The following is an 18,221-nucleotide window of genomic DNA, read 5'->3' on the forward strand; positions in this document are numbered from 1 at the left end:
AAAAGGAAGAGCCAAAAGAAAACATTTTCACTCCCAATATACGTCGCAGTCTGGCGAGACTCGGCGGCAGCGATCGCTCCTCTTAGGCCCCTATGCAGGCTCCGCCCTGGCCCAGCTCGTGTAGAATCTCGCGAGGTTTGAGGGTGCGGGGCTGGCCCGGGAGGCTGCAATATGGCGGAGGCGGAAGGGGAGAGCTTGGAGTCCTGGCTGAGTGAGTAGCCCTAGCCACTTCTGCCTGCCCTCGAGACGCCGAGCCGCCCCTCTCCTCATCCCGACGTCCCCTTCCCAGGCTCCGCGGTGGTGCCACCTGGAAGCCCGCGCCTGGGATCGCCGCTGCTTGCGAGCATCCCGCGATCACGCCCCTTCGCGAGCCAGGGGCCCTTCCCTGCGGTGCGTCCTGCCGCTGCCGCGCGCGGTGGGGGCAGCTCGAGGTCCCGCAGGCCCTGGGAAAGCGACAGTCACGTTCTTTGGGCTGTCAGTCTTCGGCGCTTTCGGGACATTGTGGTGGAGCTGCTCCTGACTCCGGGACCTCTGTGCCCCAATCCCTGAGGAAGGAAAAAGCTCCGGATCTTGGCAGCTTCGGAATTAGCTGAATTGTGACCATGCTCGGGCGTAATACTTGTAGTGAGAGTAATTTTCCAAAGACAGTGACGGTGGAGAATAGAGCTCTCCATGGTTTTTAAAATTGATGTTTGGGACCTCCCCCCCCACCCCCACCCCCGCACACACACACTCACTTGGTCATCCTAAAACGATTACCCCACTCTGAGAAAGCAGAGGAGCAATGTGAAGCTTTAACTGTAGAGGTGTATTACCGTAATTGGTAATTCACATTGCTCGGAAGGAAAAGGGGCTAGCCTTGCTAGCAGCCAGTTAACGTGATTAATAAGGGATAACCAGGAAACTTATTAACCCTTAAGTGAAGTTAGTAAGTGAACTTTCTTCTTTGCCCTAAACGCCTCTTTAAGTGAGGATAGAAACTGGCAGATGGTGAGTCAGGTAAGATAGCTGGACACCCTTGTGCTGGGACCTCTTGAAAGTGACAGCCATTGCCCCAATTTGCCTGACCTTTCTTAAACCCTGTTCAGGAGGTTGAACCTAGACTTTAAGGGGAACACATCCCAAAAGGGAGGAATAATAAGATTACTCTGCTGCAGGTCTCAAAGCCTTCTGTATTTAAAGAACTGTTCTCTAAGGAGCACAAACTGTCTAGCAAAGCAGGGTCTGCTGCCACAGCTTCTGAAAAGATAACACCCTTATTCCAATCGAACGACTTACCTAGAACTACCCAGTTGGCTGTAACTATAGTGGAATTAGTTCTAGTCACATATACTAATGGGGATATTGGAGCAGTTTAAGTGACCTAAGTTCAATAGGTTTGATTTAGCAGTATTTGGAGATGATGCAGGGAAGGGGATGGCATCTGTGGAGACTAGAGCTGAACCTGGCCCTTTAACTTTTCCCATTAATTTCATTTGTGGCAGTGTTAAGATTTTTTGCATGCTTGTCTTGGGGTGGGGTGGGGGTCTCAAGTGGTAGAGCACCTGCCTAGTAAGTTTGTGGTCTGTAGTTCAAAGCCAGTTGCCACCAAAATAATAATAATAATTCTTCCGTGTTTATCCTCTGCTCACCTTCATAGATCTTATGACTGTATCACCAGTCTTGTACCAATCCAGCAAAACAGTGCTTAGGGTCAGCAGCATCTTAGTGAAACTCCTTGCCACCCCATGGTTTGTTTGCCTGAGTTACTGTAGCAGCCTCCCTTTGACTCTGGCTCAGGTCCCTCCTTTCCTTTCTGTAGTCCATTCTGCATTCTTTTTTTTTTTTGGTAGTTCTGGGGTTTAGACTCAGGGCCTCACATTTGCTAGGCAGGCACTCTACCACTTGAGCTACTCTGCTAGCTCTTTTTTGTGTTGAGTATTTTCAAGATAGGGTCTACACAGTATTTTCCTGAGCCTGGCTTCGAACCTCAATCTCCTAATCTCTGTCTTCTGAGTAGATAGGGTTATAGGTTTGAGCTACTGCCGCTCGGCTGTGTTCTACTCCCAGACCAGTTCTATTAATCAAGTCATTCCATTACTGGCAAACCTACTGCCTTCTGTAATCTGTCCCTGGTCATTTCCTGTCTTTGTCAGTGTGACCTTCTGATGCCTTTCCCTGCTTTGGACAGTCTGGTGTTCCCTGCCCAGTTATGCACATTGCTCTCCTTAACTGGGAAGCCTTGCTCTCTGCTTGCTTGTCAAAATGCTTCAGAACCCAACTCAGTGTCCACATCCCCACAAACCATCTGCTGATGACCTCAACCTTCTCTAAGTTCTGCCACAAGCAACCATTGTCCTACTATGTGAGGTGTTATGAGAGTCAGGAAATTCAAGTAGGTGCTGGGGGTGTAGCTCAGTGGCAGAACACTCTTAGTATGTACAAGGCCCTGGGTTGGATCCCACCACTGGAAGAAGGAGGAAAAGGCAAAATGCCACAGGAAATACAGTGTTTGCCTTCAGTTTGATGGTGTGACGGATAAAGAAATGAAAAGATGGAGGCATGGCTCAAGCAATAGAGTGAGGAAGTCCTGAGTTCATACCTAAGCCCCACCAAAAACCAAATAAACAAAAAAAGAAATTAAAAGATAAAGATGCAGAGCAGGAACCATAAGTGCTAAAGTGCAGATAGTTTCTTTAGGGAACTGGGGTTGGGGGTATGGAGAATGATCCAGTAAGGAGGCAGCATTCAAGGTAGACTGTAAAGAATGGGAAAAATTGGCTCATGTGGTACAGTGCCTGCCAAGCCTGAGGACCTGAGTTCAAACCCAAGTGCCACAAAAAAAGAAAGGGAAAAATTGGCTAAGAAAACACTGGATGGTGATGTTCGGAGGGAATCATTACTACATTGGGGCACATAGTAACTGAGGTGTCTGGCTGGCCCATCACTAAGCTGCTCTAAGGATATGGTAGAAGATAAAGCTATAAAGTTAGGACCAAATTCTGGAAGAGTGAGAATTCCAGCCCAAAAAGGTTAAATTTTTTACAGTTATCAAGTCCCCATCCCTTCTGTCCCCAATGAAATCAGTATTTTAGGAGAATTGATATAGGGACTTTAAATAGAATGGGTTAGGATAGAAGGAAGGAGGTACAGACGGACAACAAAGGAAGAGATTGTGTGTGTGTGTGTGTGTATGTATGTGTGTATGTGTATGTCTACTGGGGCTTGAACTCAGGACCTTCACCTTGAGCCACTCCACCAGCCCTATTTTTTTGAAGGGTTTTTCTGAGATAGGGTCTCGCAGAACTATTTGCCTGGGCTGGCTTCGAACCAGATCCTCCTGATCTCTGCCTCCTGAGTAGCTAGGATTATACCACAAGCGCCCAGCTCAAGAAAGGGAGAGATTTTAAAAGACATTGCGAGGCCTGGCATGGTGACTCGACACCTGTAATCCAGCTACTCAGGAGGTGGAAATTAGGTGGATTGAGGTTTGAGGCCACCTTGGGCAAACAGTGAGTCCCTCATCTCAATAAAAGCTGAGCATGGTGGAGTGCATCTGTCTTGCTAGCTACTGTGGGCAGCTCTGGCATAAACAGAGGACTCTAGCTCAAAAATAATCAGAAGCAGAAAGGGCCTGGGGCATGGGTCAAGTGGTAGAGCACCTGCTTCATACATGGGAGGCCCTGAGTTCAAACCCAGTGCCACACACACACACACACACACACACAGAGTTTGTTTTCAGACTCGTTTCTGTACCAGATTAGTATTTATAGTTATATACTGTCTTGTTTTATGCACTGAGTATTTTTTCTCACATGTTGAACCTGAAAGATAGAACTTTGTCAAGGATAAGTCTGTTTCTTATACTTCATCTGTAGTCCCTCTAGGTCTAGCAGGCTGTTCATTCATTTTCTGTTGGTGTCTAAGAGAAACATAGCAACTAAGTTTCTCTTTTGGTTCAAGACCCAGCACTGCAGGATGACCTTGAACCCTTTCCAGCCCATGCTCTTCTGTTTATTTCGTGGAATGTCAAGCCATGTCAAGATGGGGTCAGTGCTACTGTTTTCATCCCTACCTGACATTTTTGAGGACCCATGAGAGTCAAGGCTAGTGATAGAATTAACCTGAAAAAAAAAAAAAATTAGAGCAGGAAATCTAGAGGCACAGAAACAGAGAATGAGGCTTTCACCAGAGACCCAAAAATAGAAACCATGAGTCAGAGCAGGGCCCTGAGGGGTGGTTGTAGAAGGTAGGGTGTGCAGGGAGATGTCCTGCCTTTGTGCCAGGTGAAGGAAATGGTGAGTGGGTAGAAGGATGAGTGCCTCTGCTGGGGGAGCAGTGGGCAGGTGGAGAACTGGAGTCACCCCCAGCATCATCCCCAGGGGTTTCTCCCAGCTCCCTTTGGTGACAAGTGTGCCTTCTGAGCTGCAGGAGGGCTGCAGCACACACTGGGAAGTAGTGCTGACTAGGGCTTTTCATGCCATGTGCAGGCAGGGTGCTCCCTGTGATCACCAGTAGGGGAATAGGCCTGGGAAGAATGGATTTGCTGATTGCCCACTGTTTTTTTTTTTTTTTTTTGACAGTATCAGACTTCATTTTTATGAAATATTCAGAATAAATTAAGTAAGCTTACATAGCAGTTAAACATCATACATTTAATGTACTAAGTTGTACAGACATTGCAGAGGGCTGCATAATGGTCAGGAAGTGTCAACTGACCAATAAGTAAGCAATGAATGCACAAAACTTAAACCAAATGCACTTCCTTATGGCACTCCTCCCATGCACACAAACTCCCTGGACATTAATGACTTCAGTCATAGACTAGCAGATGGACTATATTTTCTGACATCTTGGCCTTCCGTCCTCAAAAAGGTTAGCTTCCCACTACAACAGCAAAGACCCTCTGGACACACAATCCCTACTGAAAATCCCCTTGGGGACAAGATAAGGAGACACTGTAGCAGCTGAACCAGCTCTAGTCCCTCCAGCGGTGTCCACACTGAGCATTGCAGCACTTGTAGAAAGTGGTCATGGGTTCATCTGCAGAGCAGGTCTGAAGCTGCATGAAGTAAGCACAAGGATGTTCGCATTTGGGACACAGCTCTGCAGTAGAGTCAATATTCTTCCAAGCAGCTGCTCCCCCAAGCACATCATCCACTTCTTTCAGCTTTGGATACTTCCGGTTTGTTACCTTGCGGGTGATGTGCACGTAGGGACAAGTGTTGCAGGCGAAGCAGTGGCAGCGCTGTCCCTCCTCCCAGCCTGGGTAGAAGAGCAGCATCACTCGAACTCCGCCACAAAGGCCCTGGAGGCCTGCCTGCCCACTGTTTGAGGGACAGGGGAAGTCCACATTTTACCCTGTTTGGAAGACAGTTTTCCATTGTGAACAGTGTGAACAAGCGAGTGGTCTACTCTTTGTTTGATCATGAGGTGTTTGTCACTCTTCACATTGGAGAGTGGATATGGCTCCTCAAAGTGTCTTGTTTTTAAGTCCTGCAGCTTCTTGGTGTCATGTGAAAACTTGAAGCATCTCGAATGATAGGGATTAGTAGCAAAACCATGCCAACATCTGAGATTTTGGACAACTGGTGAGAGAGAATCGGATTTCTTGGGACGGTGGCTGTGACAATTAGTGCAGAATTGCCAACTATTTCTTTCTACCCTTGGTTAATTTCTTCCCTTCAAGTTTGACATTTTGAAAGTCCTGATAATTCCCTTTCGGGATTGGGAACTTTATCTTCTTTTCCTCCAAAAACAAACTTTTAACTACCAGAATCTCCCCCTTTTTAGCCAAAATAGAATTGCTAGCAGGCAGGCCTAGCCCCAAACCTGGGGAGGCTTCTGCTCAGAGCCCCACAGCCCTGTTCCCAGTGGAGCATTCTACCACTTGAGTCACACTTCCAGACCTTCAGTTTGTATTTTGGTTTTGAGGTGGGATCTTGCTAACTTTGCATGGGCTCAACTCAAAGTTGGGATCCTCCTATTTCAGTCTTCTGAGAGTTGGGATTACAGGCATGTGCCACCACACAATTTTTTTTTTTTTTTGTGGCAGTGGGGTTTGAATTCAAGGCTTCAGGCTTGCAAAGCAGGCACGCAACTGCTTGAGCCATACCTGCAATCCATTTTACTCTGCTTCATTTTGGACATGGGAATCTCACAAAGTATTTGCCTAGGCTGGCCTTGAACAGCAGTCCTCCTGATTTCAGTTTCCTAAGTAGCTAAAACATGAGCCCCCAGTGCTCAGCTGACATTTGCTTTTTATAGTCAACATTATATTCTTAAGATTCATTTGTAAAAATATGTGTGAGACCACCTCTTTGCTTGAAATAGCTATGAATTTTCATTATATGAATAAACCTTTCCATTCTGGGAAAAAAGGAAGGAAAAAAGAGAAATCGCCCACAGTCACGAGAAATCAGAATTCAGGAAATTCTAACAGCATTCCTTGGGAGGGCTGACACTTTTGGAAGAACATGAGTGTTTTAAGAGGGCCTGAAGCCCTAAATTTAGCAAACAGCTTGAGGGTGCTTTCTGGAAGAGGCAGACTCAGGTCTGAATCAGGCTTAACTACCCTCAGCTGGGCTGAGGTTCTGGCGGTGAATTCAACTATGATATATTGTAAGAATTTTTGTAAATGTCACAATGTACCCCTTGCACAACAACAAAAAAACAAACAAAAAGAACAGGTGCTGGGGATAACAGGGAAGAGGACCCAACATAAATATTACCAAATTTTGCAATTAGTGCCAGGTTTTTAAACCCTCAGAACTCTCCAACAGGTGTCTTTGTGCTTGATCATGGAAGACCATGTAAACCTGAGGGTACGGAATACTCTGATCAAGATTGTGTTGGAGTGGTCCCAGGGATAGAATGCACAATGACTGATGCTTAGTAAGTGTTGGTTTTACAGTGGTGAATATTGTATGCAACTTCAAGAATGTTTAAAGCATTAAGAAAGATTAGGTCTTGATGTTCTTGAAGGCTCTATAGAAAATACTTATATGTTCTTAGTGTATGTATTTTTACTAACCTGACTTCAGTTTCTCCAGGAAACACTTCTTGGTGTTTTTTTGGTTTGGGTGCTGAGATTTTTGGAACTCAGGGCCTACACCTTAAGTCACTCCACTAGCCCTTTTTTATGATGGTTTTTACAAGATAGGGTCTCTCCAACTATTTGCAGTACTGGCTTTGAACCGCAGTCATCCTGATCTCTACCTTTTGGGCATCTAGGGTTGCAGGCGTGAGCCACTGGTGCCCAGCATATAGTACAACAGGATTAAAGGAGAAATGGGGAAAAAAAGGAGAAACATTTCCTGCTCCCCATGCAGGAAATGGGAGTAATGACTCCCCCAGCTTATTTTTCTTGATTTGTGTGTGTGTATTACTGGGGTTTGAACTCAGGACCTCACACTTGCTAGACAGGCGCTCTACCACTTGAGCTACTCCACCAGCCCCCCCCCCCAGTTCATTTTTATGTAACAAGAGTTACATGGATTTGTTAGATTTGCATATTTTTTAAAGGTATTTATGAGTATTTTAACCATTTGAGTTTGTGTTTATCCTTTGGATCCTGATCTACTCTAAGCTCCATGAGGCTGAGGATTTTTCTTTCATTTCTATCTTCTAAAATATTGGCCAGAAAGCAGAATTTGTGTTTGCTGCCTGACTGAACTATGGAGGCTTCTCTATAAGTCAAAAAGTTTGGAAGCAAACTTTTGATGCCTCAAAATTGTGAAGAAAAGCTTTTGTTCTCCTTGCTCGTCATAACAGTTGCCTTCTTTTCTGTTCTGTCCCAAGATAAAGCCACCAATCCTTCGAACCGCCAGGAGGACTGGGAATACATAATTGGCTTCTGTGATCAGATCAACAAAGAGCTTGAAGGGTGAGTCTAGATGCTGTTAGGGGGCAAGTAAGAGAAAGTGTGGAAAAGCCAAAAACTGACCAGGAGGGCTGGCCAGGTGGCCCACATTAATGCACTGACTGTAGTCTGCTTGTCTCTCAGGCCCCAGATTGCTGTTCGACTGCTGGCCCATAAGATCCAGTCTCCACAGGAATGGGAGGCAGTGCAGGCCCTGACGGTAGGTCTTCACTCTTGAAGATAACAGCAGCAGATCTTAGCCTGCCCAAGCCTTTCCTTGCTTACCCATTGGCCCCTCAGTGTTCTTAGGGCTTGTGCCCAAAGGCCAGGAGAATGTCCTCAATATACACTAGGTATCTTAAAAATGTCCATTCAGCTGGTTCACAAGAGTGGTTGCTCCTGGGCTAGACCCTGAGGCCTCTAAGATAACTGAGGTGTCATCCCTACCTGCCCAGCCACATAGTGCAAGTACCACATGGTTAGTGCCTCCAGGCTGGGGAGCCCAGAGGCAGGGCCTTGAGCTTAGTGTGGGGCTCAGAGAGGCTTCTGGAAATCTTGCCACTGAAGAGTCATCCAGCTGAGGTGAGTACAGTTCACTCTGTAGCTAAAAATAATGCCAGACTATTGAAGGGCCACCCTAATAGCCATGGTCCTAGGGACAGAGCTCAATGTTTATACAAGTTAAGGAAGTTCAACACCCACAACTATATAGCACTGGGGGCCTGGCTCAAGTGGTAGAGCACTAGCCTATCGTGTGAGGCCCTGGGTTCAATCCCCCAGTACCTCAAAATAAATAAATAAATAAATAAATAAATAAATAAATAAATAGATAGATAGATAGATAGATAGATAGATAGATAAATAGATAAATAGATAAATAGATAAATAGATAAATAAATAAATAGATAGTAAAATAAAATAAATAACCCACTAAGGAAGTTCAAAATATGAAGTGCTGGAGAAGAATAATGGAGGGGAAGAATTTAGGTAAGATATATTTTGTAAATGTCACAATGTACCCCCCAGTACAATAATAATATAATTTTTAAAAATTTAAAAAAAAAACCCAAAAGGTGCCTTTTGGCTCCCCCAAACCAGAGAAAAGCTGAGTTCAGCAGAATCCAGGGTCCTCCCTGAGTCTGACTTCATTCGGGTCTTAGAGAACTAGAAGGGAAGAAATTGTGTGCAGTGGCCCCATGCACCCCTCTGTAGAGCAAGGAGCTTAAAACTGATTCTTGAGGGGGGGCAGTTTTGTCTCCTAGGGGACATTTGGCAATGTTTGAAGACAGTTGTGTGTGTGCAGGGTGAGGGTGGAATGTTGCTGTTAGCATCTAGGGGATAGATAGAGGCCAGAAGTACTATTAAGCATCAGAAAGGGAGCCCCATGGTGTGTGGCCCTTTGTAAGCTGCAAAAGGACTAGGGGCTGTGGACAGCACTGTAATGCGTAAGTGGAGGACAGGGGAGGGAAAAAATGTCCTGTCACCTAATGTGGAGAGAACACAATTTAAACTTGATCTCCTACCCTGCAAAACATGTTGGGCCAGCTTGTGGGAAGGACTGTGGCCCTGGATGTCACTCTTCCTCAGCTGCAAAATACAAGCACGGCGACTTTGACAAAGGGACCTTCTGGGTCTGCCATTCAGGCCATCTTGGTGGCTGGATCTCAGCATTTCTTGCTGTAGCTCCTGTAGCATACCCTGCAGAGGTGTGCCATTTGAGGGCTATATGGTAAGTGATCCCGTGGCTTAACTTCTATTCCCTGGGATGGAGCACGAGGATGAGCTCCTTCACGGGAGTACTTCCTTGGTACTGTGTGGATCTCGGGGGTCTCACTGGTGCCAGAGCCCAGAGCTGCCGTCACTGAGTGCCTCTTCTCTGTGGCAACAGGTGTTGGAAGCATGTATGAAGAACTGTGGGAGGAGATTTCATAATGAAGTGGGCAAGTTCCGGTTTTTGAATGAGTTAATCAAAGTTGTCTCTCCAAAGGTCAGTCGGGGATAATTTCCTCCCTTCTGTGGCCTTCTTTTGTGTTCATCACCATCTCCTGCTTCACTGGCATTTTATGCTCAACCTACATCTCCATGAGACTGCCCATCTGTGACCTGTCCTTGGAGAGCTAGTCCCTGGGGTAGTGGATGACTGGCCAAGCCAGGACTAGGCAGTGTCCTCTGACCATTTCCCATTCTAAATATGGCAGGCAGTACAGGCATGGCTGTATATGGGCGGGCAGAGAGGGACTCTGCTTCTAGCATACAGTAGTTGTGGATTTGGGGCTTGTCTTACCTGGCTGTAAGGTGCTGACTACCCGCATTGGTCACCTGCTCAACTGGCAGTTTCTGTTTAGCTCCAGGCAGAGGGAACAGTTTTCGCACTAGAGGTGTTCTCACGATGTGCTTCAAGATAAAATGCATGCTTGTAAACTCAGGAAGTTGAGACAAGAAGATCTCAAGTTTGCGGCCAATCCAGGCAAAGTTAGCAGGCGAGACTCTGTCTCAAAAAAAACACCAAAAGGCTTGTGACATGACTCAAGCGGTAGTTTGCCTAGCAGGCTCAAGACCCTGAGTTCTATCCCAATTGTTGTCGGGCAGCTTGTATATAGAAGTGCAGGTTGTATCCCCCTGGACACAAGAAGTTTCTTCTCTTCCCCTATTCTCTAACACACCTTAACATCTGCTGGGTTTGAGTAGGTTTAGGAGTGTAACAGCAAGCATCTCACTGCTGCGAACAGAGCCTGGCACTTTCTGTGCCTCTGGACTGTAGTTACTAGGCTCTCTCACTTTCCTTTGCCTCCTAGTACCTGGGAGACAGGGTGTCCGAGAAGGTGAAGATCAAGGTCATCGAGCTGCTTTATAGCTGGACGGTGGCCCTGCCAGAGGAAGCAAAGATAAAAGATGCCTACCACATGTTGAAGAGACAGGGTATGTGTCCATCTTCCCTCACCCTCAGTGTTGCCGTGAAGGCAGGCCAAGGCAAGGAAGAGATGGGTATGTTGAGGGTCCCTAGACTTACTGTCTCCTGAAGATAGTAAAATTTGTCACCAGGGCAGATACTCACTGGGATTTAGTGGGTTGAGGTGTGAGTAGCCTTTCTTCTATCCCCTTTACAAGTCTTGATCACAGTAATTTGGTTTTTGGTATGTGAGGAGGGGGAACAAGGAGACCACAGCCTAAGCACATGCTCTGCCATTTGTGTCCCGTCAGGCATAGTGCAGTCTGACCCTCCGATCCCCATGGACAGAACACTGATACCCTCTCCACCACCTCGTCCCAAAAATCCCGTTTTTGATGATGAGGAGAAGTCCAAGGTGAAGTACTTCCTGGGCCTGTGGTTCTCTCAAATGAGTGGTTAGCAGCAGCAGGGAAACAGGGCTTTGCTCGGTTCTGTGGGGAGCTTCAGTTTTTCTGTGGTCCCCCAGGTGGGTGGGGGACCCCCTCCCTTTATCTTTGATGTGCTTCTTTTCCAGCTTTTAGCCAAGCTGCTGAAAAGCAAAAACCCAGATGACCTTCAGGAGGCAAACAAGCTCATCAAGTCAATGGTGAAGGAAGTGAGTAGGCCTGGTTCTTTGGGTGTGGGGAGAGGACCATGTGACCATAGCACAAAAGTCCCCCAGTATGTTAGGTCTGTCTCCTTCCTCCTGCCCCCAGCTCTCACCTGGAGGGAGTGGAAGGACGAGGCCTTGTAGTTTGTGGGGGAAGACAGGATAAAGGAGCCAGGGTGGGAACATGTGATTGGGTGTGAGGGCTGTAACTAAAGCACAACATGTGGGTTGGGTCTGAGGCCAGTGGTCCCAGGAAACACTGAGCAGGGCTTGGGGACTTGGCCTTTGTTCCTGTACCTTGGGGTGAGGAGTGAGCCTCACATGGTGGAAGTGGGAATCTGGGCTAGGTGAGCTTGCTTTCTCCTGGACCCTCTTGGCCATGGCAGGATGAAGCACGCATCCAGAAGGTGACCAAGCGCCTGCACACATTGGAGGAGGTTAATAACAATGTAAAGCTGCTCCATGAGATGCTGCTTCACTACAACCAAGAGCACTCATCAGAGGCAGACAGAGAGCTCATGAAGGTAGGTGGTCTGTTATCTGAGAGCTAGCTGCCTGAGGCTGCTCTGCTCCCTGCAGACACCTGTCCTGTCAAGGACATGCTTGCTGTTTATGCCTGTTTGTCTGCATGGCAGCAGTAAATTGTGGTGTCCACAGTTTATACAGTACTAGTTAACGCACCCCCAGAAGAGCTATACAGAAGCCAGATCTGTGATGAGACCGCACTTTAGAACTCACTCCTTTCTGCCTTTCCTTACTGCCTTGGGGACATCTATACCAAGGGCTTCTCTGGGACACTTGTGTTGATATTGTGGTCCAGAGTGGCTGAGTAGATATTCTGAGTTCTGAGGCATATGCCTGCCTGGGAGCCAGGAAGGGGCTTTCTTTCCCTCTGCCATCTGCCATCTAAGTGACTTACTATCAGTGCAGATGACTTGGGCAACAGATTTGGTAGAGGCTGGCTGCAGAAGGATGTGTACTCTGGTCCCAGCTCTGTCACTAACTGTCCATGGCACTTAGGAGAGCCCATTACTTCTATTACTTTCAGGGTGTCATCACTGAATCAGATGATTTCTGAGCACCTCTAATTGTGATTTTTTTTTTTTTTTTTTTTTTTTTTTTTTGGTAGTACTGGGGTTTGAACTCAGGGCCTCACACTTGCTAGGCAGGTACCCTACTTACCACTTGGGCCACTCCCCCAGCCCTTTTTTGTGTTGGATATTTTTGAGATAGGGTCTCAAGAACTATTTTGACCAGAATGACCTCAAACCTTGATCCTCCTGATCTCTGCCTCTCAAGTGGCTAGGATTATAGGCATTAGCCACTGGAGCCTGGCTATAGTTGTGATTTTTATGTCTGGGTCTCTCTCAGGAGCTGTATGATCGGTGTGAGAACAAGAGACGGACATTATTTAAACTAGCCAGCGAGACAGAAGACAATGACAATAGTTTGGGTGAGTGAAAAGGAAAGAGTAGTTGGCAAGGATGAACCAGCAATTTGGATATGTTTGTGGGAGCTGTCACAGCCAGGAGTGAGGAGTCTCTCTTTCACTCTAGGGGACATCCTGCAGGCCAGTGACAACCTCTCCCGGATCATCAACTCTTACAAAGCAATTATTGAAGGGCAAGTCATCAACGGTGAGGTGACCACCTCAACCATGCCTGACTCTGAAGGTAAAATGTCCTGGTCCCCATTCTGGGGCCCTCCAGCCCCGCCCTACCCCACCCCTCCTGCCTACCACACAGCTACATGTGCAGGTGTAACACCATGGCGACCCAAAGAGCCCGAGGGGATGCTGAACCATCCCAAATGGTTCTCCTGCCTCTCAGAGACCAGGAGCTATGGACAGGGATTTGTTTGCCTGCCTGCCTTCTCCAGCTTGCTTTTTAGGGTGTTCTGGAAGAAAGGCCATCGAATTATGCCAGAGGCTAGAGCATTAGCTCTCGTGCCCAGGGTCCCTCCTGCCTCCTGCTGCACAACCACTAGAACGGCCCCTGATTTTTCTCGTTCCCCTTCTGTTGACCCATCCAGGAAACCACCAGTCCAGTAGCCACGGCACTCTCATCGACCTTGCTGAGTTGGACACACCCAACAGTTCACCCCCAGTGTTGGCCCCAACACCCACCCCACCCTCCTCAGGCATCCCTATCCTCCCTCCACCCCCCCAGACCTCGGGACCTTCACGGAGCCGTTCGTCTAGCCAGGCTGAGGCTCCTCCTGGGCCCAACAACACAAGCAATGCCTTCTCCTTGCTGGATGAGGAGCTGCTCTGCTTGGGTACGTCCTGGAGAATGGCAGTAAGGGGCTTTCGATGGCAGGATGTTAGAGGAAGAAAGGCATGTTGAACCGGGAGGCCTGAGGGGTTTTTAGTGTGCTTATCAGTCAAGTTCAGTGTCCCAAGTCTACCAGAATCGCCTTTCATGTGGACTCCAGGGTAAACATGGTAGACTGTGGGTCTTATTCTTCTCCTTCCCCTGGAGAGCCCTCATTTGTGCATGTAAGCAGGAAGGGGATTCATCCCCTCCCAGGCACTTTTCTCCCCACCTCTTCACCCACTGATATCTCTGGTCACATGACCTTTCTTCAGGGGAACTGGGTCCAGAGCCTCATTAAATTTTGTGTTCTCAGGCCTCAATGACCCAGCTCCCCCTGCTCCTCCAAAAGACTCAGCTGGAAGTAGCCAGTGGCACCTTTTCCAGGTAGGGTCACAGTTGTGACATCACTGAAGTATCTAGGACCTTCATTCTTCACTGTTCTCTTTTCTTGAACTCTACTTGGTTACACTTAGCTGATGTCAGTTTGTCCTTACCCTCCAGAGCTCTGTCATTGCAGCTGCGAACATGCTGCCTTTAAGGTCCATTCTCTAGCCATGTTCTCAAAGGCAGTTGAACAGTTCATTGGGTGGTGACAGGACACCCCTGGGGAAGGGCCCAGTGGGAGGCAAAGCTGTGCCCCTGCTATTGGCAGACGTCTCAGCCTTTTGCTTTTCTGCTGTTTCATTGCAGAGTGAACAGTCAGACCTGGATTTCTTCTTCCCCACACCGGGGCCTGCTGCCTGCTCCCCCTCAGCCCCCACCTCAAGTTCCTCCCAAGCTCCACTACTACCTTCCTTCCCAGCTCCCACAGGCCCAGCCAGTGCCCCTGCCCCTAGCACCAGCACCTTCATGTTCTCTTCTGGATTTGCCCCAGCTATGGTCCCAAAGGCTGAACCTGCAGCCCCCGAGTACCATGGTTCAGGGCTGGGTGATACCACTCTGCACCACCTGGATGCCCTTGATCAGCTTCTGGAAGAGGCCAAAGTGTAAAGAATGGGAGAAGACATGGGGTGGCTGAGGGTGGAACCTGGTGTGCTGAGCCAGAGCCTCTGGGATGGGGATTCCTTTTGTTCCCATTAGACAGGCTGGAAGATGTGGTTGTGGGGTGGCAGCTAAGAGCTGTCTCTGGCTTGGGGAACCTTGGTTAGGGATTGGCCCAGCAGCCTTGGCCTACTGTCTGACTTGCCTTCTGTCCTCCTTCCTGCCTCCCAGGACCTCAGGCTTGGTGAAACCTGTCTCCTCTTGCTTTTCCCCTGGGGCTGCCGCCTCCCCCTGCCTCCCCACTTCTGCCCCAGCCAGGCCTCTCCTGCCCTTCTCCGCTGGGCCTGGCAGCCCTCTCTTCCAGCCACCAGCCTTCCAGTCCCAAGGCAGCCCTGTGAAGGGGCCCGAGCTCTCCCTGGCCAGTGTCCATGTGCCCCTGGAATCCATCAAGCCTAGTAGGTGTTGGAAGTGGGAGGTGGGCCTTATAGCCACAGCACTGTAGGGTGTGCAACAGGTGGACACAGGCACTCTGGTGAGGTCCCTTGTAGCTAAGGGTCCACCTGCCTGCTGTCAGCCTCCGCCGATTACTGTGTGGCCTTAGGTGCCCCCCTGACAGAGGCCTTTCCTGGACTACATAAGGGAACACTGTACCTATGGTCACATTGTAGCCCTTCTGTCTCCCACTTGGCTCCAGTGGGTACTACCGGGGCTCTAGGGTGTCTCTGGCACATTCTCCTACCACATTCCTATGCCACTTTTTTGGCAGTACTGGGGTTTGAACTTAAGACCTTGTGCTTGCTAGGCAGATGCTCTTCCACTTTATCCACATTTCCAGCTCTAATATGCCACCTTCTTACAGGCAGTGCCCTTCCTGTAACAGCCTATGATAAAAATGGCTTCCGCATCCTTTTCCACTTTGCCAAGGAGTGTCCACCAGGGCGGCCGGATGTGCTGGTGGTGGTGGTGTCCATGCTGAATACGGCTCCCTTGCCAGTCAAGAGTATTGTGTTGCAGGCTGCAGTGCCCAAGGTACTCCAGGCTCCCTTGGGCCTCCAGAGGCCAATACTGCCTTTACCTTGAACCCGCTGTGTTGTGTGGCTGGCAGATGGCAGTGTGTGTATCCACCATAACCAGACCCCAGTCCCTGTCTGTTGCAGGGACACCTACCTGCCAGCTCTCTTCAAAGGAGTTTCTCTTCTGTTTACCTTAGTCAATGAAAGTGAAGTTGCAGCCACCCTCTGGAACAGCACTGTCCCCATTTAGTCCTGCCCAGCCACCTGCAGCCATTACCCAGGTCATGCTGCTGGCCAACCCAATGAAGGTGAGCAGGGGAGAACCCCGGGTTTACTTTCCGTCCCCCCATCAGGGTCAGTGGCTGGGTGTGGGTGGATGTGGTGGAATGGGACCATATCTCCAGCACAGAGGGCCAGCCACACAACAGGGTAGCAGGGAAGAAGACAACCTGCTGAGAAGATAGTAGGCTGAGTGTCATCTGCTGTCCTCTGTCACAGGAGAAGGTACGGCTTCGGTATAGGCTGACCTTCGCCCTGGGGGAGCAGCTGAGCACAGAGCTGGGCGAGGTGGACCAGTTCCCTCCTGTGGAGCAGTGGGGGAGCCTGTGACCCCAGAGGATGCTGTGATCTCCACTTGAAGGCAGGCAGTCCGCCCCGAGATGGAAAGGGCTCCAGTTCAGTCATTTTCTACATCCTGACGGCAGTGCTTCTAGCTTTGATGTGGACTAGGGGCCCAAAGTATTTCTGCTGGGAGCCAAGCTGCTACTGGGAAAATCTCACCTCCTTGGCTCCCTCACCCCCAAAAGGAACTGTTTCTATTTACCTGTGTGACTTGAAGTGGCCATGTACTTATTGTCAGGTGGGGAGTGGTCCCTGACTTTACTGGCTGCCCTGGGTTTTCCCTCATTTTAGTGGCATTCTCTGATGCTGTTAGGTCCCCTCAAGAACCAGGACCTTACACCCCAAAAAGACATGGCTTGAGAGGGCACAGCCTCTGTTGCTTGCCTGTGCTTCCCTGCTGTCTGGCTGTGCTGCCACCTCTAGTGAGGTGGCCCAGAGTGAGGTGTTGGTGTACTGCCTAATCTCCTCCCTGTCTTCTGTGGGCAGCTACATCCTGGAATGGCTACTGAAGGAGTAGTGTGCTTGCCCTTGGCAATGGCAGGCTGTGTCCTATGGACATTTCAGCAGGACATGGAACTCAGCCTAGCAGAACCAGAACTTGGCCTCATGACAGAGCCTAAACTGGGCACAGGAAGGAAAATGGAAGAGAGCCAGTGTTTTCCCTTCAGAAGCAGGCACTGGAGCTTTGTGGGAAAAGCTTATCTCCTGTCATGGGGACAGGCCACCTTACACACTACCTCTTGCTGAGCATGACATAAACTGCTACCCTTAGTCTCTGAAAGGGAGGACAACTCTCGCCACCCTCTGTGTCCTCCTGCTTTGGCCACCTCCTCTTTTCACTACATGGTGTGTGATGTGGCACCTTTGGTTGGACCCTGGAAGCCTCAAGGTCAAGCACATTGCACTAGTGGATGGACATCCTTTCTCCTGCACTGAAACCCCACTAGCTATGTACAGAGGGGCACTGTCAGCGAGATGTTGGGTCTGGAGGTATTGAGATAAGGGGCCATGCTGGAACCAAGTCTCCAGACCCTATTGCTTCAACAGTGCTCTGCCCCAGCTAGCGTGAACCAGCTGCACCGGGCCATGGATGCTAAGCCTCAAGGCACTAGGAAAAAACTGCCAGCTGCCACAGAAGTTGCAGAAGGTCAAACAGCTCAGCTGATGGCTCAGCTCTTGTTGCCTCTGGAGAAAGGAAGGTGGCACAAACCATAATCCCTGGCCCCTACCCCTTGCCAGCTCCTTGCTTTATATCCAGAGGTCCTTTCACCCTCTTCCCATCTTTAGCAAGCAGGCTTCATTGCTTCATTAGGACAGGTCAAAGTGAAATCATTTTCACTACTTAAGGAATAAATCCAAGTACTTTCCAGACACCAGCTACTTCAGCCCTGGAATGTCTGTGGGATTAGTGTGTGGAAACACACCTTTATAAGCTTTAGACATTAAAATTATGAGGAGTATTCCTATTATTGAGGTCACTGCTTCATGGCAAACAGCCGTACTGGATGTATCAAATCCTTTGCCCTTGTTTTGCTGCATGTTAAATAAAACCATTTTACCCTACTTGGAATCCTAGTATGGACAGTGTTCACCCTTACAGGAAGTTACCATGTGTGAATTCCAAGCACAGGTAGATGGAGAGGCTACATTGGAATATGTTAAAAGTAGAGATTTCTGAAGCCTTGTGGAAAAGTTAAGATGGGGTGTTGTAAATGATGTGACCTGAGGCAAGACCTAAGGAGCTGAAGTAGACCACCACGTGCTCTTGCTGAAGTTTCCAATTGCAGGCAAGATACTGCATTTACCTGTTTCTAATTCAGGGGGTGCTTCCCCACTAAGGAGACAAGGGAAGATGGTTCTGTGTATCAAAGGGGACATAAGCCAGGCATAGTAGCAGGCAGTATAAACTCAG

The 18,221-nt window shown here is 48.7% G+C and overlaps 1 protein-coding gene across 3 annotated transcripts; it reads left to right on the top strand.

The window, feature by feature from the left end:
- Window positions 1-74: 74 nt before the first annotated feature.
- Gga3 (golgi associated, gamma adaptin ear containing, ARF binding protein 3) lies at window positions 75-16,993 on the top strand. Of its 3 annotated transcripts, none has more exons than XM_020165540.2 (17): window positions 75-211; window positions 7,780-7,864; window positions 7,985-8,060; window positions 9,729-9,827; window positions 10,636-10,759; window positions 11,042-11,145; window positions 11,305-11,385; window positions 11,766-11,903; window positions 12,751-12,832; window positions 12,936-13,052; window positions 13,411-13,656; window positions 14,008-14,078; window positions 14,385-14,680; window positions 14,907-15,130; window positions 15,535-15,704; window positions 15,886-15,996; window positions 16,187-16,993. In XM_020165540.2, exons 1-17 carry the CDS (start codon window positions 172-174, stop codon window positions 16,295-16,297), a joined length of 2,175 nt encoding a protein of 724 aa, XP_020021129.1. In that variant the 5' UTR covers window positions 75-171; the 3' UTR covers window positions 16,298-16,993. The 3 variants fall into 3 exon arrangements, with proteins under 3 accessions (XP_020021129.1, XP_020021133.1, XP_073901261.1); XM_074045160.1 differs by lacking the exon at window positions 75-211 and adding an exon at window positions 742-6,873; XM_020165544.2 differs by lacking the exon at window positions 14,907-15,130 and having other exon boundaries at window positions 15,539-15,704.
- The last annotated feature ends 1,228 nt before the right edge of the window (window positions 16,994-18,221 follow it).

This window comes from Castor canadensis, chromosome 11, assembly GCF_047511655.1.
Source record: "Castor canadensis chromosome 11, mCasCan1.hap1v2, whole genome shotgun sequence".
NCBI classification, from domain to species: domain Eukaryota; kingdom Metazoa; phylum Chordata; class Mammalia; order Rodentia; family Castoridae; genus Castor; species Castor canadensis.